Source organism: Natator depressus, chromosome 1 (assembly GCF_965152275.1).
Source record: "Natator depressus isolate rNatDep1 chromosome 1, rNatDep2.hap1, whole genome shotgun sequence".
NCBI classification, from domain to species: Eukaryota; Metazoa; Chordata; order Testudines; family Cheloniidae; genus Natator; species Natator depressus.
In genome coordinates, this window is record NC_134234.1 from 240785490 (window position 1) to 240811192 (window position 25703).

At 42.4% G+C, this 25703-nt stretch overlaps 1 protein-coding gene across 1 annotated transcript in view; it reads right to left on the minus strand.

The window, feature by feature from the left end:
• The window catches only part of OVCH1 (ovochymase 1), a 51037-nt gene that overhangs the window by 6899 nt on the left and 18435 nt on the right, over nt 1–25703 (minus strand). Inside the window, exons 11-28 of the mRNA XM_074949513.1 lie at nt 24812–24952; nt 24525–24655; nt 23080–23173; nt 20748–20876; nt 20201–20272; nt 19413–19593; nt 18799–18871; nt 17863–18058; nt 16845–17002; nt 15419–15575; nt 13713–13817; nt 9074–9295; nt 6704–6829; nt 6026–6164; nt 5126–5265; nt 3615–3749; nt 2374–2409; nt 488–712 (exon numbers count right to left, since the gene is read on the minus strand). Of these exons, the coding sequence (XP_074805614.1) occupies nt 488–712; nt 2374–2409; nt 3615–3749; nt 5126–5265; nt 6026–6164; nt 6704–6829; nt 9074–9295; nt 13713–13817; nt 15419–15575; nt 16845–17002; nt 17863–18058; nt 18799–18871; nt 19413–19593; nt 20201–20272; nt 20748–20876; nt 23080–23173; nt 24525–24655; nt 24812–24952 (2460 nt within the window). The remainder of the gene's footprint in view (nt 1–487; nt 713–2373; nt 2410–3614; nt 3750–5125; nt 5266–6025; nt 6165–6703; nt 6830–9073; nt 9296–13712; nt 13818–15418; nt 15576–16844; nt 17003–17862; nt 18059–18798; nt 18872–19412; nt 19594–20200; nt 20273–20747; nt 20877–23079; nt 23174–24524; nt 24656–24811; nt 24953–25703) is intronic.

Genomic DNA, 25703 nt, shown 5'->3' on the forward strand with positions numbered 1-25703 from the left:
AAAAAAAGAAGAGCCATATTCAAGAAAAGGAGACTTACATTCTAAAACAATCCTACTCTGTTTATGCCAAAACAGTAAGACTACCTTCACTATTCAAAACATAAAGGAGTAGTATCTGTCCATGAATGGCATATTAGATCAGATGCACATATAGAATGTAGTGCAGCAGGTCATAAGATACACAAGACTGAGCAAAGGAACAATGGAAACAGAAAGATAGTGAGACAGCAGCTCCCTCTTACTGTTACACCCATGAATAGTTCAAGAGAAAAGACAGTTCAAATTTCTTCAGGGTCCATCCTAGTCCCCGCCCAATAGGAACTGTAGAACAATTCCAGAAGCACTCATTACCTTTGGAAAACCTACAGTAACTCACATTTTCCTCTCCCTCACCTTGTTCAGTTCCCCACATAGAGAGATTGTCCCCACATCATATGTTGGCCAACTTCCCCGAGACAAGGCAGGAGAGAGAGAGAGATCAACATACCAAGCAGTCCTGAAGAGTTATTTGGACCATCATAGATGTTCAAAGAGTCCCAAATGCAGTCTCTTGCGTTTTCTGTTACCAAGTCTCTGATCACAGCTTTCAATCTATTTCCTGAAGTGGAATAAACTGTCCAAGTGCAGTTCAGCATGTTGGGATAAGTGTTGGGGTAATTAGGAGATGTTATCTCAGCTGATCCAACTGGAATTAGATCCAAGATTGGACACCCTTAAAGAGAAAAATGAGAGTTTCAGAGGTTGAGATTTTGCCCTGACAGGAATCTGTCTTCTCAAACATTCATTACAAATGGTCTGAAAATGCTAGAGCTGTACAAACAACGGATTTTTTTTTTTGATCACTGGCATAACTGGGAGATGGAGAGATTGATTTTTTTTTTTAGTCAAAGGAAGCATTTTGTTAGACCCAAAAGGAAAAACCATTTTCTTTGAGTTTAGCATTTCAAAAGCAAAAAATTGAACTAAAATTCATAATGAAGTCATTTTCAATAGTCGTAACAAAATGCTTTGATTTTTTCAACTCCCCCTCCCTCACTTCCACTGAAACAATTCAGTTAATTCTATACAAGTTTGCAAAAGGCCTCAGTCAACCTGAATCTGCTTTTTTCTTTCCCCCTCCTCCCCCCTGTGCTGGAGGGGAAGGGGTGTGAAAAAGTTTCATCCAAAAATTTTCACCCAGCTTTGGAAAAATCTTGATCCCCTAGGATTTTCTAACAACAAAAAGCAAGCAGACTTATGAATGGAACTTAAATTCTATTGGTTTCTGCTTGAACAAAGCTCCTGTTGATACTAACTTCTACCTGCACAGCAAACATAGTTCTCTGCACAGCTTGTTATAGTGCCCTTAACAGGTATATTTAAAATAGGAGAGCTGTTCTAGAAGAAGGAAAAGGGACCCATCATTTGGGAAGTGTGTTGAACTCTGGGAAGAGCCAAAGGCCAAGCTGTCTGAGATCCTACAACCAGTACAATTCAGCCACAGAGTAACATTTCTAATTAGACCAGATTCATACCTGGAAAAACCATCCTTGGGCTAAGCCCATTGAAACCAATGGATGTATTTCCTCTGTTTTATTTAGTAGAGTAGAGCAGGCTGCAGGGCTGGAATTTACTTATTTTTAAAATAAATTTTACTCTTTATTTACTCCAGGCTTCTCCAAAGTCCTTTTGCTCGTACGTTTCATTTATGTAGGTTGTGAAAGGACAGTCATTTTCAGTTACTTCACCACTAGCAATTGGGCATCACACACATTTAGATTAAGACTAAGGTGTGGCATGGAACTGGGTACATTTGGTGGGGCAGAGAGAGGAAGAACTGCAGGCTATTGGAAATGACATAGGGAAGGGTCTAGAAAAACTGGATGTCACACTAGGGTTCACATTTTCAAGCTTTAAAAAAAGTACGCTTCTTCTCCCAGATGTGTCACATGGCATGACAGCCTACCCAGTTTAGCTAGAACTCCAGGATGCAAGGGCAAAGGGGGAAAAGCAGACAGAGTTCCTTTCCCATCACTCAAAATCTGAGGGAGCTGAGGCTGGCTTTGAGATTAGCTAAGAATTCCTTTATGTTCCGGCTACCAACACGTCTCTGGTCCTGTGTGGCAGCTCACAATGCAGGAACAGAAACAAAGCAGCAGGCAGCTAATATTAAAGAAACAGAACTGTGGACGTATCACCCAGACTGAATGAAGGGCAATTGTTAAGGCATTAAGATGGCTATATTACTGGCTACGTTCTGGTATTGAAGTTAACCATAGCAGATCCCCTCCCCCAACCAAAATCCAGGAGACATTTAGAAAAGCTATTTTTGGTTTGATTGTTTGCATCTCCCCTCCCTGCATGGCTGGCATAGAGAGCTAGAACTGATCTTACCTTTTTCAGCAGCTTTCAGTTTTCCTAAAGCAGAACCTAAAATGAGAGAGTTACCATACTCACTGTTAAAGGTTAAACTCACCATACAAATAAACTAGGGTTTCTGAATGCCTCAATGGGTAGACACGGACTCTTGAGTGATTAGGTATTAAGAACCATACTCTGAAACAGGGTCAGGTAGTTTTCCCTATATTTACAGTAAGATCTGTATGGTCTCCACATACGTAATAGTAAAACTCATTTACCAGAACTGACAGTATGTTTATATTGGATAGACCTTTTACATGGACAAAACGTTCTGCTTGTTTTGTTATGTGGCATAACAAAAGGGGGCGGGGGGAAATTGATGGATTACGTTGTTGTGATCACAAAGTGATTTGCTTTCAGGAAAAACAGAAGTATCCTAAAGGGACAAAGCAATAATTTTTCATATCTATGTCTTTGATCCCAGGGTATCAAAAGTTACTTCGTAGTAGGACAGTAGCATCCAGTGTGCTAGGCGTTATCCTCACAAGGATGACAGTCCCTGCCCCAAAGGGCTTCCAATCCAGGGCTACAAGAGAACGGTGATGAGTGATGAAGAAAAAAGTCAATTTTTTTTTTATCTATCATTTTCAAAAACGAACCAACCTTAACTGTTGTATTAGTTAGCTAGTTATTCTTGTAGGTGCAGCAGAAGTGAGTCTTGAGGTGTGGGGGGAGGGGGGAGAAAGGTGTTTGAAGGAGGAAAGCAAACTTGCATACTAGTTCAGGGAGGGAGTTCAGTGCATAAGGAGAGAGGGAAAGGAAAAGAATGGTCATGAAAAGTCAACAAGTAGGGATGGTTATAGGGGTTAGTAGTTTACGCAGAACAGAATGGGTGGGGTCACCGGAAGATACAGTACATTGGTTAGGCTGTTAATTAGTGACCTTCATTTCACAGATGGGAAAAGAAAATGCAGAAGTTTGGTGAATTGCTTGAATACCTAGTAAATAGTAGAGACTGGGGTGGAACCAGACTTCTGATGCTCAATAAGCCTCCTCTCTGGAGGAGATAGGATAAGCCTCTCTCTACTGTAGTGTTTTACATCTTCCAGATATTGTATGAAGATTTATTAAAAGCTGCTTCTTTAGGTTTGTTTTCTTTTTATAAATGGTCATGAGACTCTCCTGCTATGTATTTTTCTCTTACATTTTGCATAACCTTCTTTTATACTCCGCTCCCACTCCTTCACTCAAAACCAAATCTGCAACCAACTTACCAGGTTGTAGATCATGGAAAGAGTAGGTCAGAACAAACCCTTCTGTAGCCACTTCAGCACTGGATGCGAAGGTCAGCATCACCACTGGACCAGACGACTTTAAAGGATAGAGTGAAATTTCCCCACAGAAGTTACCTGCCAGGTAGGAGGATTCCAATTGGTAACCATGAACGGCACAATGCGAGGCTATTGTATTTCACCCAGACCGGTTATACCGCACCTCAGAAAAATGAAGCCTTAAACTATACCTTTATAAATACCTCATGTATCAGTGAGAAATGAAACAGCCTGTTGAGCCACCTTGAGTTCATTCTACTCTGATTAACAGGCTGAGGGGCTTGTTTACACTTACAGAGCTGCAGCTGCATGGGTGCAGCTTTAGTGGAGACACTACCTATGCCGACAGGAAACCTCCTCCTGTTGACATAGGTACTCCGCCTCCCCAAGAAGTGGTAGCTATATTGATGGGAGAAGCCCTCCCATCGACATAGTGCTGTTACGCTGGGGGTTAGGTTGGTATAACTTATGTCATTCAGGGGGTATGGAAAATCTACACTCCTGAGTGACGTAGTTACACCGACCTATGTTTGTAGTGTAGTGCTAAAAAATAGAGCAGAATTCCAAATGTTATTGTACACGCTTCTTGTAAACAAAAAAAAAAAAAAAAAAAAAAAAAGAGAGAAAGTGCTCTTTGACTAAAACAAACCAAAACCAAAGAGGTAAAAACACACCTGCTGTAACCATTAAAAGCTTTAGAGTGTAGTGGTTGGGTTGGGGAAGATAGTGCTTTTAGACAGACATCTCTGATGGCTGAAAATTAACCGATCCTATAATCTTACACACCGGTCATGCTATGGCGCTAATGAGATTTTTAGTTACTCTTCCATTTAAATGTTTGGACTGTTAGGGTTACACACAAGGGAGGGAACAGTCTCTTTGAAAACTGTTAAACAAAATAACTTCCATATAAGATGCATTTTTACGTGGAGACCAATGGATTGATCACAGGGCATCACGTTCATTGGAGAATGAGCCACTTCAGGGCCCTGAAGGCTAGAACTGTTTGAGACAATGTATAAATTAGTAGAAATTCCTTGAGAGCTGCACAATAGTATCTGCTGCAATTTATTTCCAGTTCAACTGTCACTTTTACTGTCATGCATAGCATTGTTGAGAGACGCATCATAGGAAGCACTCCACATGCGAGTGTGCATTTGTTCCCAAGATACTGAATGGCCAACAATTTGGTGACTGACACCTGCCTCTAAGGCAAATTTATCGTGAACAGTGAAACAATCAACCAATCCCATCTCTACAACAGAGCTACAGAAGTCGTTCCTAGAAATGGAAATGATGATGAATTAGTAGAAGACACTCCCCTAAAGTCAGTATTAACAGAAACAAAGTTGGAATTCCTCTTTTCATGTGGCAAATTGCCCAATAGTCTGCTAAGAAAACTGGAAGAGTTTCCCCTCTTCCACTCTCAGCAGCATCACAAGCAAATCTCTCACCTATTAACTCCTTGCTTGGCCCAAATCCTTCATACACCATCAGTTGTCCATGGCAATCAGACAGAGTCTTTTCAGTCCAGAAGGCCAGGAAATCAAGCCGAATGATGGATTTTAACGGGGCTACAATTCGCCAGTGGCAGCTGCAGGGCCAAGAACAAATTCAAAAACACTCATTAACACCCAATCACATGCACCCTACAACTGGCTCACATTTCCAAGGGATTGTTACTAAAATGGGGTGGAAGGAACAAGGAAAGAATTTGAGTCTGTTTTAAAAAACAAAAACAAATCCCAGACAAAGTGGAGATTCTAATCCAGGGTGGGATGTTGGTTTGAATCCATTTCTGGTATAGTTTATTTTATTATTCATAATTTCTATCAACCAGTTGATGAAAGTGGACATAAAATTATGACACTGATTCAGAAACAAGATGGACCAATGCCAGCGAGGCTTCCTCGCTGCTTAACACTTCACTGAGCAACCACCCCTACTCACCGCTCCCTCCTAGCGGGAAAAGCTGGGGGAAGAAAGGGCTAGGACTTCCCTTTTTACCACCTTGCCAGAGTTATTCTATGCCAGAGGAGGGGGGAGGGAGAGTCCCTTTCAGCATTTCATCTGACATGATGAATGGTTTCACCAGAACGATGCCAGATATGGCCACTAATTGTTAAAAAGGGTGTAGCAGCACTAGCCCTTCTGATCACCATGCCTTCATGTGAGAGGCAGATAGGAGCCACAGAAGGCAATTGTGGAACCTGTTCAGTTTTTCAAAAGATGTGTAATGAAACACAGAAGTTAGATATGGAAGAAGTCTTATTCATTCATCCCAGATCATCCACAGTTTTGTAGAACCTAATTTAAGAGTTCCAAGAAACGGGATTAAACAAGTTCACTCTCACCTGGTGGTGTTAGGATAGCCATGGGGATATCCTGGTGACTGGATCAATCCTTCCAGGTCTGTGAGAATGACATCCCTACAGCGTAACAATTCTTGGTCCACATCCTTGGGGTGTTTCACTGCCTTTCCAATCTTTGGCCCTAAAAAGAAACTTTGGGATTCAATTTGCGCCTGTCTTTTAAATACACTTCCACCAATGGCCCAGACAATACCACATGACTGCCCCTAGAAGATTAAAGTCCCTCTAAAGAAAGCTGAAAATTAAAATGCCTCATTTTAAAATTAGTCTGGAAAACAAAAACACAGTTGGACAGCCAACTAATTTGATACCAATAGTGATTATTTTCCATTATTCAAGACATTTCTGCTTGTTATTTATGTTCTCTGTAAAAAGAAATATCAAAGCCAATTTTAGGGTCATTCCAGCTTTCTACATTGTGTTTTTCTAATTTCTCATGTAGGACTCAGTAAAATAAAAGAGCTCTATTTTGGTGCTCAATAAGAGCTCACTTGGTTCCCCCAGAAGAGAGTCCCCTCTTCTATATCCACCCCACTGCCTTCTGGAAGCAAGCAGAGTCCTGAAATTTTATAGGTTAGTTTGAAGTGGAGGTCAAATGGTTCAGCTCACTCTCTACCAGCCATCTCTCTATCGAGCAGTGCGTGTGTCACCTTACCATACCTTGGACTCTGAAGACCATGTACTCAATGCCAAAGGCAGCAAGGGTCAGAGAATGGAACACCACTTTCACCACAGGGCCAGGACTCAGAAAGGTCATAGGTGACTGCAGGATACCACATAGTTCAGCTAGCACATAAACAAACCCAAGCAAAAGGAGAAATATTAGAAACTGCTCTGGAGAAAAATCCTTTAAGTGCAACTTTTAGTTGCATAAATAGTTACAAAAATAAATACAAAAAGAAAAGGAGTACTTGTGGCACCTTAGAGGCTAACAAATTTGAGCATAAGCTTTCGTGAGCTACAGCTCACTTCATTGGATGCATTCAGTGAAAAATACAGTGGGGAGATTTATATAGATAGAGAACATGAAACAATGGGTGTTACCATGCACACTGTAACGAGACTGATCACTTAAGGTGAGCTATTACCAGCAGGAGAGTGGGGGCGGGGGGGAAGCCTTTTGTAGTGATATCAAGGTGGGCCATTTCCAGCAGTTGACAAGAACGTCTGAGGAACCGGGGGGCGGGGGGATAAACATGGGGAAATAGTTTTACTTTGTGTAATGACCCATCCACTCCCAGTCTCTATTCAAGCCTAAGTTAAATTGTGTCCAGTTTGCAAATTAATTCCAATTCAGCAGTCTCTCGTTGGAGTCTGGTTTTAAAGTTTTTTTGTTGAAGAATTGCCACTTTTTAGGTCTGTAATCGAGTGACCAAAGAGACTGAAGTGTTCTCCGACTGGTTTTTGAATGTTATAATTCTTGACATCTGATTTGTGTCCATTTATTCTTTTACATAGAGACTGTCCAGTTTGACCAATGTACATGGCAGAGGGGCATTGCTGGCACATGGCATATATCACATTGGTAGATGTGCAGGTGAACGAGCCTCTGATAGTGTGGCAGATGTGATTAGGCCCTATGATGGTGTCCCCTGAATAGATATGTGGACACAGTTGGCAACGGGCTTTGTTGCAAGGATAGGTTCCTGGGTTAGTGGTTCTGTTGTGTGGCGTGTGGTTGCTGGTGAGTATTTGCTTCAGGTTGGGGGGCTGTCTGTAAGCAAGGACTGGCCTGTCTCCCAAGATCTGTGAGAGTGATGGGTCATCCTTTAGGATAGGTTGTAGATCCTTGATGTGTTGGAGAGGTTTTAGTTGGGGGCTGAAGGTGATGGCTAGTGGCGTTCTGTTATTTTCTTTGTTGGGCCTGTCCTGTAGTAGGTGACTTCTGGGTACTCTTCTGGCTCTGTCAGTCTGTTTCTTCACTTCAGCAGGTGGGTATTGTAGTTGTAAGAATGCTTGATAGAGATCTTGTAGGTGTTTGTCTCTGTCTGAGGGGTTGGAGCAAATGCGGTTGTATCGTAGAGCTTGGCTGTAGACAATGGATCGTGTGGTGTGGTCTGGATGAAAGCTGGAGGCATGTAGGTAGGAATAGCGGTCAGTTGGTTTCCGGTATAGGGTGGTGTTTATGTGACCATCGCTTATTAGCACCGTAGTGTCCAGGAAGTGGATCTCTTGTGTGGACAGGACCAGGCTGAGGTTGATGGTGGGATGAAAATTGTTGAAATCATGGTGGAATTCCTCAAGAGCTTCTTTTCCATGGGTCCAGATGATGAAGATGTCATCAATATAGCGCAAGTAGAGTAAGGGCATTAGGGTACAAGAGCTGAGGAAGCGTTGTTCTAAGTCAGCCATAAAAATGTTGGCATACTGTGGGGCTATGCGGGTACCCATAGCAGTGCTGCTGATTTGTTAACTCCTGGAAATGTGCTGGAAATGGCCCACCTTGATTATCACTTCAAAAGGTTCTCTCCCCCCACCCCACTCTCCTGCTGTATAGACAAACCTTTAGACACAAGTAGCCATTTCCCACGTTGGTTGAATAATGAAATCACTGGGGGGGGTGTTATTTTTAGATCGGGGTGTTCTTTTGGTTAAAAACTAAAATCAGAACCCATGATAAGTATATAACCCTATCATTATCATTCATACATTTTTTACAAAAGTGAACTGTAAGGGGGGTTGTAAAACATTTTTACTTCAGGTAAGGGGTACATCACCTGGAAAAAAGTCAAGAAACACGGACTTAGGCCAGAAAGTCTAATCTATCCTAATACTACACCATGATTTCCACACACCCTCCCTTGCCATTCGTACAACTCTATTAAGGGCCCGACTCTCTGCTGCTTTAAACTGATGCATTGACCTCAACAGAACTAAGTCAAACATACACTCAGCAGAGAATAGGGCCTTAAAATTTAGCTGAAAGTAAATTCAGCCTGCAGTATAGCACAGTCACTCTGTGGACACTGGCCAGTTTTAAAAAAGATTCAACATCCAGAGGAGAAAAGCTTCAGCTAGATGATTGATTACCTACTACTTTTCTTCCTCTTTGGCCCTCTTCATATATCCCTAGGAGCTCCACTTGGCAGTTCCGGGAGGCTGGTATTGACAGATGCTTTACTGTGAGCTTTGCCATGCCTCTGGGGGACATTCTGAGCACCCAAGAGCAATTGAAGCTTCCCATGTAGCCTGATGAGCAAGGGGATGAGAAGAAACCTCTGGGCTCTGTTAACTCCACTTCCAATGGACATTCTGCACAGAAAGAGCATATGCTGGTCACAGAAGCATTGGGAAAGAGTTTTTGCCGCTCTACAACTCCTATTAGTTAGGTCTTAGATCAGAGATCCTAAAGGTATGTCTACACTACGAAATTAGGTCAAATTTATAGAAGTCGATTTTTTAGAAATTGTTTATATATTCGAGTGTGTGTCCCCCCACAGAAAATGCTCTAAGTGCATTAAGTCGGCGGAGTGCTTCCACAGTACCGAGGCAAGCGTCGACTTCCGGAGTGTTGCACTGTGGGTAGCTATCCCACAGTTCCTGCAGTCTCCGGAAATGAAAATTCAAAAGTTCGCAGTTCTTTTCCCGTCTACCTGGCCAGTGCATCTGAGTTGAGAGTGCTGTCCAAAGCGGTCACAATGGAGCACTCTGGGATGGCCTCCGGGAGGCCAATACTGTCGAATTGTGTCCACAGTACCCCAAATTCAACCCGGCAAGGCCGATTTAAGCGCTAATCCACTTGTCAGGAGTGGAGTGAGGAAATCGATTTTAAGAGCCCTTTAAGTCGAAAAAAAGGGCTTCATTGTGTGGACGAGTGCAGGTTTACATTGATTTAACGCTGCTAAATTTGACCTAAAGTCCTAGTGTAGACCAGGGCTAAGAGGACAATATTGCCAATGGGAAATAGCTTGTTAGTACTGCATGTTACTGCTTCAGTCTTCTAGTCATCACTGAGACCCAGGGCACTAAATGTCTCTCTAGTAAGACAAAGACATTTTGCCCTCAGTTACAAACATGCAGTCCTTTGAAGCCAGTTGAAATGCACAGGTGTAACCGAGGGCTAATTTTTGCTTCTCCCTGATATTGTACAGTCCCCATAATTTAGTATTTAAGCATTCCCGAGGTCTCTAGTGCCTGGAATGATAGAAGTGAAACACTCTGGTACAGTCAGAGGATGAGTTTTCAATGCTAAAAGGCAAGCACAGTGCTTTGCAGAAAGCCCCAGCAATCCAGCTACTGGAATCAAGATGGGCAACATCCCCAAAGTGACTGTGTGCCCAGCTTGCCAGGCCTTTAAGAGGGGAGACCAAAAAAGAGTTAGCAAATCTGGCCTGACAGCTCATCCAAACAGCCAATGACTCAGGACAGTCCCAGAGTGAACTGGGTATACAATGGGGAGAAACCTAACAAAGCTATCCAGCTCAAGCCTTCACATATTCATTGATCTGGACAATTTTCCAGTGTGATGATTTATTCTTTGTCTGACACTGGTCTCTTACCAACCTGTCCAGCCATAGGCAACAGGCTCAGCAAGTTAGTGGATGTTTTCTGGGAAAGCAAAGAACGCTTTCCCTGCTTATAAAGCACACAGATAAGGGCACAAGAAGAACAGAGCTGTGGTGGCTTGTGCTCCATTCACACAAAGGGGAATCAAATGCAGCATTTCTCAAGTGGAAAGAGACCAAATCAATAGGGAAATATTTTGAAGCATCTGTGTGAGTGTTGTAAACAAAAAACTGCCAGTCAGAGCTGTGTCCCCCTTTAATCCTGTATACAATAGGGCTTTTTGCATCCCACAGCAGTATCTTTTAAAAGCCATAATCTCTATGTAATAGCGTTAGTACTTTGTTATTTCCTCCACCACTGAAGCTTGTGAAATCCCTGCTAATGCTAGCATTGACCTCACCACCCCTCGCCCCAGACATTACACATGAGCATGGAATGCTGACTATGGGAAAAAGTTTGCAGTTCACAGCGTAGAAGGCTGGGTGGTTAGGCTAGGAACCCGAAGAAAGTAGCATGTACCCCATCTCTATTCTACATCTAAGCAAATTAAATGACTCCAATGCTGAGGTCGCTATGCTGGTAACTGATGCTCTCTGTATGAAAAAGAGGTACTGCATTGCTAGCAACTGTGTGAGCATCCCCACCCACAACATAAGAATGGCCATAATGGATCAGAATACAGGTCCATCTAGCCCAGTATCCTGTCTTCCGACAGTGGCCAATGCCAGGTGCCCTAGAGGGAATGAACAGAACAGGTAATCATCAAGTGATCTATCCTGTTGCCCATTCATAGCTTCTGGCAAACAGAGGCTAGGGACACCATCCCTGCCCATCCTGGCTAATGGGCATTGATGGACATAGCCTCCATGAACTTATCTAGTTCTTTTTTGAACCCTGTTATAGTCTTGGCCTTCACAACATCCTCTGGCAAGGAGTTCCACAGGTTGACTGTGCGTTGTGTGAAGAAATACTTCCTTTTGTTTGTTTTAAGCCTGCTGCCTATTAATTTCATTTGGTGACCCCCAGTTCTTGTTGTTTACTCCTTCTCATAACACTTCCTTATTTACTTTCTCCACACTAGTCATGATTTTATACACATCTATCATAGCCCCCACACTGTCCTGGAGGCACCATTCTGTAGGGATATTTCAGTCTCTATGGCCATTCAAATCCCTGACCTCTACTAAAACTATCAGCATGAGTGCCAGTTGTAGGATGACCAGATGTCCCAATTTTTTGCACTTTCTATCTGGTGACCCTAGCCAGTTACCATGGCTTAGAGGCACATATTGCTTGCCTGTGTTCTCTGGTAACAGTGCGAGCGAGCTGGTGGTAGTAACTCCTGAACAGGCTGGATTTTTAAAACAGTGAGCAATAGCACTTGGGACCTTGCCAAAGATAGCGTCTTGGTTTTTTAAGGGTTCTTTTGCTTTTTCTCCATGTTTTCACCATTCTTTTCCTTCAATGCTGTCTGCTCATCTGTGGTAGAGAAGCTTTTTGTGTGTGTTAACCTCTCCCACCTGCCACACACTTGAGTCAAGGGCCAAAATTGTTTATCATCATCATATTTGTATTACAGTAGCCTCTAAGCCCCAGCCAAAATTGGGACCCAGTTATGCAAGGTGCTGTACATAAGCACAGCAAGAGACTGTTTCTGCCCTGCACAGCTTGCAGTCTAAATAGACAAGACTGACAAAAGGTGGCAGACAGGAAATAGTACACCTTTTACAGATGGTGAATTGAGGTACAAAGGATTCAGTGAATTGCCCAAGATCACACAGGACATCTGGGGCAGAGGCAGGAACTGAATCCAGTTCTTCTGATTTAGTCCAGTGCCTTAACCACAAAAGGATCCTTCTTCTCTGGATGTACTTGGGTCTGCTCTCATCCACCCCATCCCCTCCAAAAAAATAAAGCCAAGCATTCCCTGTGTCTCCTCCTCAGAGTACAGAGCCCTGAGAGGTGGGGCTTTAAAATCATGCACTCTGATTGTGTTCCCTCTCTCTCAAAGAAAGCTGTCCAAGGTTTATTCAATAGAGCATTCTGAAAGCAGATGGTGCAAAATGCCTCTTAGCACCATGGATAAACGGAACTGTGTTTGGAGCCAAAAATCTTAACTACGATGGGCCTTTCTGAAATCCTTGCTGACCCAGGAATGCAAAGTGTTAGTCCCAGTGCTGTCACTTACTTTTAAGATCACCTACAGTAATGAGTAAGTTCCATTAAAGAAAGTAGGTAACCTACATTAGAAACTGGTCATTATAGTAGAGGCTGGTCCATCTAAGAGTTTTGAAAGTCTGCTACCGCTTTCATGTAGGGGACTTGGTCCTTCAACTCAAGTGGCTGCATTCCGTGCCTTTAGCTCCGAAAGGAGTAGGTTCAGTCCCTGCTCTTGGCCCAAACAGGGTTGGTTACTCCCTAGTTTGCCCTTTTTCACAAACTGGTATTCTGACATTTACCTAACTTACAAGGATGAGGGTTAATTAGTATTTTAAGTCAAGCAAGTCATAATCCTGTGAGAAAACCTACTAGTTAGGGGCCAAATTCTTAGGAAAGAAGAAAATGGAGAATTTATTCTATAGCCAACTTTCAAAATATATTGAATCCCTTGGCCAAACAGTCCAAGCAATATTAAAAGGAGGATGGAAATTGTTTTCCGATTGGCAGTTATGCTAGTAGTATGGGGCTGGAAGGGCACGAGAACATGGCGGCTGATATCAAATGGCTTAAAATTCTAGAGTGGGGCAATGTAAGGAAAACAGCAAGAAGGTTTGTGTTTGTTTTAAAAAAGGGGAAAAAAAGTCACTGAGGAAAATAGCTTATGGTTGATGGAATTCAAAAGAAAACAAGTAATTTTGTTTGTTGCCCCCAGTTTAGACTCCTACAACGACAGAGTCTCTTAGCTTGTCTGCACTAGTCTGGGGGTTAAAAGAGGATTATTTGTATCTAACCCTATGATCTCGTCAATAGGCATTTGCAAGAAATCCACTGTAATTACAAAGTTTTTGGCCTTTATACACTTTGGCAACAGTTGCCTAGCTTGACACCCTGTACTGTACTACCAAGCTGAATCTTGGTCCACCACTTTCCACAGGATACAAGGGTATGCAAGAGACAGACAAGCAGCACTATTAACTGAACATAGCTGCAGGAGAGTTTTTACCTTGTCTGTAAGCAGCTCCTGTTAGCTTTGTAGGCCGTTTCATTGGTGTCTGTGTTAAGGTTTCATGTCCATTCTTACTTACCTGAAGCGCATTTGGTTCAATCTCTGTAGAGAGAGGTACAACATGCCTATTACTAGGACAGTTTAATAAAGATGTCCTGGGCTATGTGTAATCTGTAGAGAGACAGCTTTGTGGGAAACCAGACAGTACCCACACACAGGATTAAGACATCCCACCAAGAGTCAGATTGACCACAGCCTTGCTCATGAAGTGATAATGGAATGCTAAACCTTTCAAATGAAACGATCTATAGAGGCAAAAGTGAACATAAGCAAGCGATAGTAAAACCTCCACCACAGAAACTGATTTACAGGTGAAGATCTGTGCACTTCTCTTCCTGAGACTGGTTATCTTAGGGTAAACTCATGAAAAAGCAAACTATAGAAAGCTAATGCCCAACAACCATCGATACTAGATCTTCCAATATGAAAGAGACCTCCAACCACCTTCCAGTTCATCTGGGGGAGCTGATTGGAGACAGCTACCCTCATGGACCACACTTAACAATCCTGAATTAGTAGTGACCACTGTAAAAAGGCTGAAATTTGTTTCTTCCTCCTCATTTGAGTTAACAGCAGGTGTAAAAATCATGCTTATTCTATGAGAAGGCACTGGCTGATGACTGCTCTAAGCAGGCCAACAACTGAATAGTTTTAACCCCTTATGCCAAAAGTCAGGATGTGGAACAGAGCTGTATTTGCCATCACTGCAGTTCTGCTGGTATACAATTTTTTTTAAATATATCTATATATAAAAGCATTATGCTGAGTCACACATAGCTACAATATCAAAAGGATTTTTTTGATCACCAGAGTAGGTTTTTGTTTTGCATCCTCCTGAACTAGACTGACAAGATACAGGATGGATAATTCGGAATATCCCTTGGGATGTGTGGCAGCCACATCAGTAGTGAAATTGCTGTGGGGAAGAAATAAGTGGTTTGCTCTACTTCAGTTAGGAAAACATCCCAATTTCATAGGCATGGCGGTTTGTGAGGATACCAAGTAGGAGACCATACACACACTGCATTAAAAAAAACAAACATTCTTCCCTTCACCTTTAAGTGTTCCTTGCACAGTAAAGAACATGGTCCACTTCCTTTTAAGAGGCACATACTGTATTTTATAGTCACACTCTAGCGAGCTGTGTTATTGATTACTCTTTGCATAGCACATACTCTGAAGTGTTCAAAATGCACTTGTCTTGAGTTTGGTGCGTACTGGTGCATTGTACTTCATTTCAGATTATCCCAGAAGTTCTGAGTCTCTAAAATTGGGCTGACAGATTTTGTTTTTGGATGAAAAAATGTTTTTTTCCACCCCTACAGCCACTTTATTTGATTTAGAACCAGCAAAAAAAATTAGCAAAAAAACACAAACAAAAATATGAACCCCCCCCAAAAAAACCAAAAACAAAGAAACCCCACCACTTTTTAAAAACCAAAATTTTTCCAGTTTCCAGGGAGGAATGTGGGGGTGGAAAAGGTTACAGGAAATTTCAAACAAAAAAAGACTTGTGTATTTTTTTCCACATATCTCATGAAAAATAATGGTATTTTTCCATCTGCTGTCCACAAAATACTTTGAATACTTCCAGAAAGCTCTTCCTTTAGGACACACTGCTTAGAGAAAAGAAGGATATTTACCTCTTATTGTGGATTTGATCCAGTCCAGGAAGACCCTCACCCTTGTATAAACTCCTGGTTTCTTTGGCCTGGCACAACCAACACCCCAGCTGATGATGCCATAAAGAATAAATGGCTCTTTTTCATGATGGCAAACCAACGGGCCACCAGAATCACCCTGAAAGCACACAAACAGAGGGACTTTAGAATATTAGTAGAAACGTCCTACATTCGTCTTCTACACTCTTAGCCACAGAAGCTAACAGCAGTCACAGACCATAGCTAAGAGGAAAAGTTTGAATATGAGTACTGAGTATGCCCAGCTCATGCTCCTGGTTTCTTAGTCATGGACTAGGATGGCTAATTCAATAAATCAGATTGTTAGTAAGGCAAAGTGATCTGGAAGACTGAACATAGGGTTCAGAATCAGGAGGTACTAAATTCAGTCACATTTTATATAAAGATTCCATTTATAATCTGTATAAGATTCCAAGCTTGTCACTCTGAAACGTAGCACACCTGTAGAATCAGGGTGAACTGATGTAAACAGCAACAATGGCTGTAGCTCTTTTTGTTTAGAGTACCACTAGGTTCAACCACCACCAGGTTTTGCAGTCCGTTACTGTCTATTTTTTTAAGTTCTCAGCCATTCTGACTTGACAAATGACACCTGTGCAGTGTCAGCTACTGTAAGACATGTATCTATTCCCTGCCAGGACTCCTAGACCACTGTGCTATAGATAACCAATCACCACCCTTACTACACAGCTAATTTGCATGCATCAATTTCATTGGTTGTGTGAGGGAGACTGCACAGATAGTATACTACTTGGCTCAATTGCCATATCCATGCAACAGAACAGGCCTTCAGCTACTAGTTTATCAAGGATTAATAAAGGTAAATAGAAATGAAATGTGTTACGGGCATGAATATTTTGTATTAGAGAGAAGCACATCAGTAGGTGTTATAGACTGTTATAAGCAGCCTATTGACCGGCTGGACTCTAGAACAATTATTAAACATTACTCTCTCATATCACTAATATAAAAAGCGTGACCCAATATTCTAACCTGGCTTTGCCACCTATTCACTGGTTAGGAGTCAAGAAACGTAAAAGGAAGAACATCCCCTCACCCAGAGTTACTCAGGCCCAATCACAGTTACAGCTGAAAGCCCAAATACACCAATGGTTGTTTTTGCCACTAAGCTTCTCCAGCTCCATGTTTTGAATTCAGTTCTAGTTTGGGCTAATTGTGTTGATTGTTCTTTTGATGCTCTGTGCATTGCCCATTCCTGCTGTAGACAGTTAGTTATCAGGGGCAGCTGCCTTGTTGGTAGGATTTGCTCTACCAGAGTTTTCCCAACACATTCTACCACATTAAAATACAGCAGAAAACAATCACCAAGACTCATCTTCAATGGTACTTGCATTTAGTAGCGACTCACCTGGCAGGAATCCTGCCCTCCAGAGGAAGCAAAACCAGCACAAAGCATCCTAGCTGTGATCCCTCCAGGGTGATTAAAATAGTAATTTTTCTCACAGACTTCACTCTCAAGTATGGGTACTTGTGTCTGCTGCAGTCGACTAGCGAGGCTTCCATCTGCTGTGGAGAGAAGTTTGCAGAGGAACATTTATCACATTGTAAGTTATTTGCAGGGTTAAAGAATCTGCTGAAAATGCAAAACTGGAGACGGAAACAAACAGAATGAAGTCGGCTAAAAACACGTTTCCCCATGTCCCCTTGCTAATAGCTACAATTTGGATCCAACCAGACAGCTGAGTATGGAAACTGGACTTTCCTCCAGGTTATCTGAACCTTCTGGTTATGTAATAATACAGGCGGGTGCCTGTACACACTATGTCAGACTGTGGAGATCCCCTTTGCCAACAGTCCAGTACAGCCATTTCAGAGCCGTAGTAGATGCTCAATTTGGCTTTGTTCAGCAAACTGACTCAAACACAGCTCCTGCTGGAAAAAGCCAAGGTTTTAGCTAATGTCTCCCCAGCCTACCCCAAGTCTGTCTCCGAAGGAACGTACCTCGTTCATGAGCCTCTCCTCAGTGCCCTGATCATTTTAACCCTTTGATAGTTTGAGAGGCTTCTCACTCCCTACAAATCAGAAAGTAGGGCCCAGAACATAGAAGCAAAAGCATTGGAGCTTTAATTAAGAGCAACTGCTAGGCCTGCAGTCCTGGACACGATTCTAATTATAGCTAGACAGCTGCAAGCCAGCCAGCCCATAAGCAATATGTAAGAAATACATCTCTTTGCACAGTGATAGCAGAAAGCTCTTAAATGCTAAAATCACCTGTGCGTAGGAAGAACTGTGGATCCTGCCATCTGCTCCCCACTCATCATAGTGCTCAGCACACCCTACAATGATGCTAAGAGATGCAGGACAGAGGTAGAATCTCCAGACGCTTCCATCTTTTTTGCCCATTTAGAGAAGAACATACTACATACCTTCTCGGGTGCTCCCCCAGCCAGTCATGGTGCACAGAACAGAGGAAGATAACGGTTGCGTGCTGTTGGGCAAACATACTGGCCTCACAACAGTGTTAAACTCCAGAGGGACATCCAGTTGGATCAGGGCAATATCTGAGTCATAGCTCACTGTATCAAAGTCAGGGTGCACCACAATAGTTTTCACCCTTCTCACCTGTACCAAACAGGAACAAACATTAATAAAGCAAAATGATGAGCTCAAAGAGGCTGGACCAAGGAAGATACAACTGAAAATGGACCTTAAAATGGAGGTGGGTTTAAAGTACATTTTGGAAGAGACACAAATTGGTGTCAGTCTAGAGAAGAGTCAAACAGATTAGAACGGGGAAGATTCAGGACTCTTGAGGTCAGCGCCGTATATCCCCCAACTCTTGGTTACAGATTGGCCACAAATGGAAGAGATTGTATTAAAATCCCCTGAATTTAGCAGTGAGGATTCTATTTCATTTTGCTAATCTAGCCTGATGAGTTTTTGCAGAAGGCCAACATGCACTACCCCTATGCTTTTGCCCCCTTGACTCAACTTAATGCATAGAAAGGCACTGGTCAACAAGTGTTCTGTAGGAAGCTGTATTGCCCAACACTAAGACAGCAAGATGCTGAAAGCACCACGGCTTGTGTTTTGCCATCTACTAGACTTTTTTAAAAAGATATTAACAAGAGAAAGCCTTAAAAGATATCATCAAGGATTAGGTTTGCCATGCAAGTCCACAGACTATTTTGTTTCAAATGCTCTTCTTCCCCTTTGGTCACCCAAGATACCCACCTTTCTTTGGTTATTTCATCTTATTTGTTAGCACCGTGTTTTAACTAATGCACATGGATCTATTACAAAGAAGCAGGGAAGAGGAATCAACAAAATCCACATTTTAGATTGTTTTGTTTAGTCTCTACCTGTTCTGTTGACTCCTTCAGGGTTCTATCATGGTCTCCCACGATGACAGTCCAATGCAGTGGTCTGTTTGTTCTGTAAAATAGAAATAAATGCACTGAATCTGTGCATAACCAGCCTTACGTATGCCTTATTCAGCATACTGAGCATCTTTTGCTTGGTCTTCAGTACCAGTTTAATTAGTCACCTAGCCCCCGGACTGACGAGTCAGAGTTTTGCCATGACAAAGTCTTCTACAAGTGGAAGTTGCTGAAATACACCAGGTATAATTCCATGTGAACCCCCTCTCTCCCACTGAGCCAACATTTTTCAAAGGCTAAAATACAGCCTTGGAATCAAGCAAAGGAGAGTTTTATAAGTGGGAGTAAAAAGAACAGGAGTACTAGTGGCACCTTAGAGACTAACCAATTTGAGCATAAGCTTTTGTGAGCTACAGTGTACTCCTTTTCTTTTTGCGAATATAGACTAACACAGCTGCTACTCTGAAATAAGTGGGAGTGTGGGTACTTTTCAGCATTGTTTCTCTATCCTAGAGGAGGGGACATACCACTGTCCCAAAAAGAATATCTGTGCACATAGAAGCACAGGGAAGCCTTTGCCAGACAGGTTTACTCACGACTGTATACAGTGGGCTGCTGTGAGTACCCATGTTGGACTGATGACGACACTGCCACACTGATGGTCACCTAAGAATTGCAAGCCTGCCTGCCAAGGCCAGCAATGGGGACATGCTTCTTCTCCCCCAACAACACGTCCGGACAGCCACTGGGGACTAAACGGGGGAAAGCCACAGACATCTGCAACACAACAGCCAGAAAGCTAGTGAGCAACACTGACTTCCAAGACTGTCTCTTCCTTTGCATCTATCACATTTGTTTCCTTTGCAACTAAGGCTATAAAGCACAGACACACCAAAGAGATGCAGTACAGCAGGCACCCTTTGTAGGGATAGCAGCTGGGTGTGGTCACTTATTTTGAGCAGAAGAAATGCAAGCTTGATGTAGGCGGCTGAGAACTTGAATTATGGACAGAGGTTCCATATTATACCTCAAAGACCAAATAAGGCCCAGACGTAGATGTTAGTATCTTTCTCCCATCCTATAAATACATGGATCAATTTCAAGTTTTCTTCACCAAATCAAGGTTAGAAAGGATTAAACTAGATGGATAATGTGGCACCGGATGGGCACAACCCCTGAAAGATAAGTGGGCATTTCTCCCCATTTCTTCACTCTGAATATGCTTTATACCTCCTTACTGTGTATACCTTACATCCCCATACCCTGAAATCCTAGATCCCATGTGCACCTACACCACTGAAGTCTATTTCCTAAGGATCCTCTGATTATAAGTCAGGAAGAACTATTGACACAGCCCATTACAATGAATTTTTTACCAGCTTACCTAAAGGGATGTTCTTTGGAGTGGCCGTCTGTAGAACAATTGGTTCTGCAACTACTGATTCAGCTTCTTCTGCTGAAGACAGAATAAATGGAATCTATTTTACTCCCAAGACACCAGTCATGGCCCCAATTCTTCCTCCTCCTCCCCCCCCCCAAAGCCCCAACCCTGTAGAAGGAACTCCTACAAGTGAAGGCCAGATCCTTCAATGTTAGCAGCTGGCATATAAGAGAGTGAAGCAACTGCAGTTAGTCAGGGGACTGTTACCCCATGTTCCCACACCCACTGCTGTAATAGGACAGTAGTCTCTGGATGGGATGCTTCTAGAAGTAGTTCAGAATGCCAGAGTCTGCGAGTTTCAGGTAACAAAAGTGTCAGTGTCCTATCGGTGTTCCCAGTGTGGGAATTCTGATTCCTTTCCATTGTTGAAAGAACGGAATTCTGCCAGTAGAAACTGTTCCATCTTTAACTGCCCCAGGATAGCGAAAGGGGATTATTTCAAAAATAAGACCAAGAGTTCAGAAAACATAACAAAGGTCTTTCCACCAACCTGAAGGAACAAAGGTGAATCTGGCCTTAAATCCTCTGAAATTGTTCTCCCCATCACTTTCAAAATGTATTAACATTTCATTGCCAGGGCTCAGAATTGGGCTGGGGATTGAGAACCCACACAGATTGGCTGTAAGAAAAAGTGAGGAAACCCCCATGCTTTTAAAATTCAGAATATCACTTTAAACTCACTTCCAGCTTTGCTAAACTATGTCCACAGGAGGAAAAACCAAACAGGGACTTGTAATTTTCACTTGGCTCAAAAAGCCATTTTGTGGGGGGATTTTTTTTTTTAAATCTGAAACAAAGACGTTTGCCAGGTCCAGTCGAAAGGTATCCAAGGAGAAGGAAGTAGAGGCCCAAATTAAGCTACTATATACTCGGGAATGAGACAACCTCCTAATTTTCCCACTATGGGAACTAAACTAACAAAACAAGTTAGCTGCATAAGTGCCTCCCACCAAGAGAGCCTCTTAAAAGACCTGCATTTGCCATCTGTATATGATGGGCACTCAATGCTTCTTAAACCTGCAAACACACGTCAGCCACCATTTTGAGGACCTGGAGTAGAACCAGCAGCTCCCTTTCTCTCTCTGTGCCTATATAAAGCACCCAGTCTCCCTAGTGCCCAGCTGTTAATTAGAGCTGCTTAGAAATTTTCCACCAGAATGATATTCCAACAGAAAATGGGGATTTTGAAAACAAACAAGCCCCCAAAAATTTTGCTGGGAACTTAGGATTTTCCTCAAGAAAATCTAAATAAAAGCTCTTTGAGCTTCCAGGATCACTGTATGAGGAGTCTGGGAGTCCGTGGAAAAGGCTAAAAAGTTCTGTTTTGGTTCTCCCCAATGGGACTTTTTAAAAAAAAATAGAATTTAGCTCCCATAAAATTTATTTGAATCTGTGACTTTGTCCTGATTCAGAATTAAAACATTTCCAAGACTTCACAATTTTTTTGTGGTTTTCTGGTCCACTCTAGTGCTAATATTTTAAAAAAGCCTTACACCTCACATTAAAGACATGTGAAGTACGATGACCATCAGGTTGCAGATGGACAAACAGAAGAGAAGTGGCTTGCCCAAGGCCAAGTGGCAAAGCCAGGATCATAATTCAGAATTTCTTGCCTCTCATTCCTCCCATTGTACTAGTTTCCCCTCCTCCCCCTGGAGTCAGATACAAGTCTGTCTAAAAATTGTCCTGAAATTTTGTAATAAGCATCTCCCACTTTGAGTACAGAGTTATTTTTCTTCTTCAAAATGGAAATGTGACTCCATGAATTATGTTTTAACTCACGCTGTGTGGAGGAGAGCCGTTCCATGTCACAAAGGATTGAGATTTTGAAGTCTGGCTTCATTTCTACTTGGAACAAAACCCCCAAATTTCAAAATTCTCAAGGGAATATTCCAAACTGCAAATTTAAGAGTGAAATGTTGTTCGCAATATTGTTACAGCTGTGCTCTCTGCTATCCTGGGACCAAGGTGGGCGAGGTAGTATCTTTTATTGGACCAACTTCTGTTGGTAAAAAAAAGAGACGCTTTCCAGCTGAAGAGCTCTGTAATTTGAAAGCGTCTCTTTCACCAAGAGAAGTTGGTTCAATAAAAAGTATATCCCCTCACATTTCACCCTGAAAGATAAGGTAGGTATTATTTTGATTGAGAGACTTTTTGAATTTTATATCATATAAAGATTCTAAACAAAGATGTTTGTAAACAAAATGTTTCGTTTTGACATTAGTAGATTCACCTCCCCTTCCCCCCCCCCCCCCCGATTTTGTTATGAAACAAAGTCCAGCAAAACTGGTCAGGTTTCATGAAGTGTTTCAATTTTGACGGACCTGCATAGTCCAGCAGACTACAGTTCTGTGAGAGTCTCCCTGACCAGCTTTAATTTTTACCTTCTTTGAATGCAACAAAGCAGCTGGAAACAAAGTGGAGAACCAGCACCATGGACTGCAAGGTGCCAAGCACTCGGTCCCCATCCCACAGAGCATGGGAGCACATACTTCAGTGCTTTGCTGGATCAGGAGCACAGTGCTCAGCACCCGGCAGGATTAAGCCCAACATGACCAGTCAGATCTCTGCAGTCCCCCAGCAAGAACTCCAAGGGTTTGGGAACCACTATGGCACTGGAACACCCTGCTGTACTGAGATGTGCAAGGAGGCAGAGTTAAGGCTGTTGTAGGAACCTTCATTTTGCATTTTCTGACTAAAGTGGTTTAATTCTACCACTGAAGCGTCACTAATGTAGCTTGTATTTTTTTTTGCAGCAAGCTATTTAAGTCTTCTTTTCTGTAATGGATTCTACATGTGAGATTGAACTAATTCACGGCTACCTAGCTGGTGCTCATCTTCCGTGTCACTGTAAATGACAACTGCATCATAGATACAGCCCGCGCTGAATTCAACAGCAAAGTCTTCAAACTCCAGCTGGAAAGAGAAGACGGGGGGGAGAGGGGGAGGAGAAGAGAAGAGTTAATAACTGGGGCCTCTTTTTTTTTTTTACCCTCTTTGTAAGCAAAATGTTAACTCTAAAATTAACTCTGAGTCTGAGTCATTACCAAGATTTGAGTAACAGCTAAAGAGCCTTAACCCTGTTCCTAGTGCACCCTAAAAGAAGGTCAAATGATACATGGACTCTAAATCTATCAAAGTTTACTTTGAGCACCTCTTGTAGTGGAACTGACCCATCATGCAGTGGAACTAAGCTTGTCCCTTTCTGGCCAGTGTTGCTTTCCGTAATCAGCAAAAAGCTGAAGAGTTTGCGAAGGCTGAACCACAGAGATGGGTTTAAATAGAAATGGTCTTTTTTTGAAGTTTTTAAATCAAAGCTTACATTTTCTCTTTAAAACTCTCACATTATCACAACGACCCTTTAAAAATCCAAACTACGGTTGGCTGCCGTTGGGATTCTGAAACACTCAGCAGCAGCAATAGCGTCACCTGTATAAAAACCTCGAGCGTGTAAAGAGGAAAAGTACTTTCAGTGTCTTAATACAAACAGCAGATTACAGAACTGTATGAGCATTAGTGTGAGGACTGCCCATGAGCAACAAACCCGCATGCATTTAAGCAGACGTACGTTTAATGGATTCTTTGCTTTTACAGAGGACAGACGTTGCCTTGGACAGTACAATACAGTAGCTTTATTTTTATCTGTGGGTGAGGTTAATCCAACAGGTAACCTCACTTTAGCCGGTGCAATTGCAATGACAACGGGAGGAAGGGTAGGCATCAAACTGCAACAGCAAAAAGGTCACTTCCAGCACCCCCAGTAGAAACAGTCATCCCATGTGTTGGTCCTAGCTACTGCTTGCTTAACTCAGTACCATGTCTGCATGTTTAACACTCTAATGGAGGAAGGGGACTAGAAAGAGAGCAAGAAGGGCAGGTTGTCAGGTTCCCCCCCCAGCCCTACTGAAACCTTGCATTGTCTTTCCCAAGATGCAGTTACATTAATTGGAAGGGCTGGTACCAACCAGCTTCAAGCATCTACAGCAGCTCAGTATGCCAGTTCATACAGGGCTATACACACCATCTGAATTGGTTAAAACATACCCTGTGAGACGCCTAAGCTGAAAACCTTAGGTCTTACAGGCTTGTGCATTGTAGATGTTTCCAGCAGGACTTTATTGAATTGCTTCCCTGAGCAGTCAATTGCAGAGGTTTAAGAGCAGCATCTTCTTTCACTGGGGAGATGGTTGGGGTGGTCCTGCTTTGAGCAGGGGGTTGGACTAGATGACCTCCCGGGTCTCTTCCAACCCTAATCTTCTATGATTACCTTTATGACATTCTCTACCGGGGCTTCAATGAACCAATGGCACTTCACGTTACTGGGATACGAGCCAGGGTAATTAGCAGTATCAATCTTTCCCTCTTCCACCAGCACTGCAACACTTCCACAACCAGAACCTATCACATTGGGTTAAGAAGTCAGATTTAATAGCGAATAAAAAAAAAAACACACACAAACACCTACCACCACCATGTGTACCAGAGATGGTTTCTTTGGTTTTAAAGGGGCTTGGGTGGCAGAGAAGTATGTACAAATGATATGTCTGAAGTCACCTGCTTCCGATTCCTTATGTATAGCTGTGAAGGTGAATTCAAAGCCACTGCCGTTGTTGCTTCCATCAGAAACGAGAGTAACCATTGCTCGGTTAGAGTCTATCAGCAGCGGGGCTGGTAACACATCCCCACAGATTTTACCTACAGGGAAAAGGTTAGACCTTTAGGGTGGTAGCGCATACACACCCACACACTTTGTCAGGCAGCTTACTTTTTCAGATTCACTAAACTGTATACAATATTGGAAAGTCATGTATTCCAGGGAAGACTCTGAGATGACTATTCCAGCATCAGTTTCAGTTACCTATAAGGTAAAATGTTTGGAGACGGAACTGCATCCAAAACCACCACACAGGCAATTCAGCTCAAGGTTTCATGGTGGGATAGTAAGGGCACATAGCCACTAGTACTGTTCAGAGTATAGAAGGAGCGAAGATTTGCATGAAATATTTATTCTTTAGCAATTCAGTTTCAAGAATGGATAATAAATTTAGACTGTAAGGGAAAAGTACTTTGTCATTATTTATCCCTAAAGCAACAGACATATTTATTGTGCTATATAAGTCAAAAGTTTGAGTCAACAAGATTTTTCAGATAATTCTGCCTATGTCTTTATCTCGCATGTTCTGCTTTGTACCATTGTCATTGACCATCCTCCAATAAGGATTCCAGCATCAGAAACTGGCTGGCAGTTTTGTTGCTATGAGGCCAATTAGATGACAGTTCAGCTACATGGGGCTAGTAGGAGTAAAAACTTGTCTAAAAAACAAGGCAGAAATAGGGCTTGAAAAACACAGTGGAGAAAGACTTTACACAGACAGTTTTCAGACTATATAGTCACGCACTAGCAGTCAGAATGGACATGAATATCTATCTTCCCCCTACCTCCCTT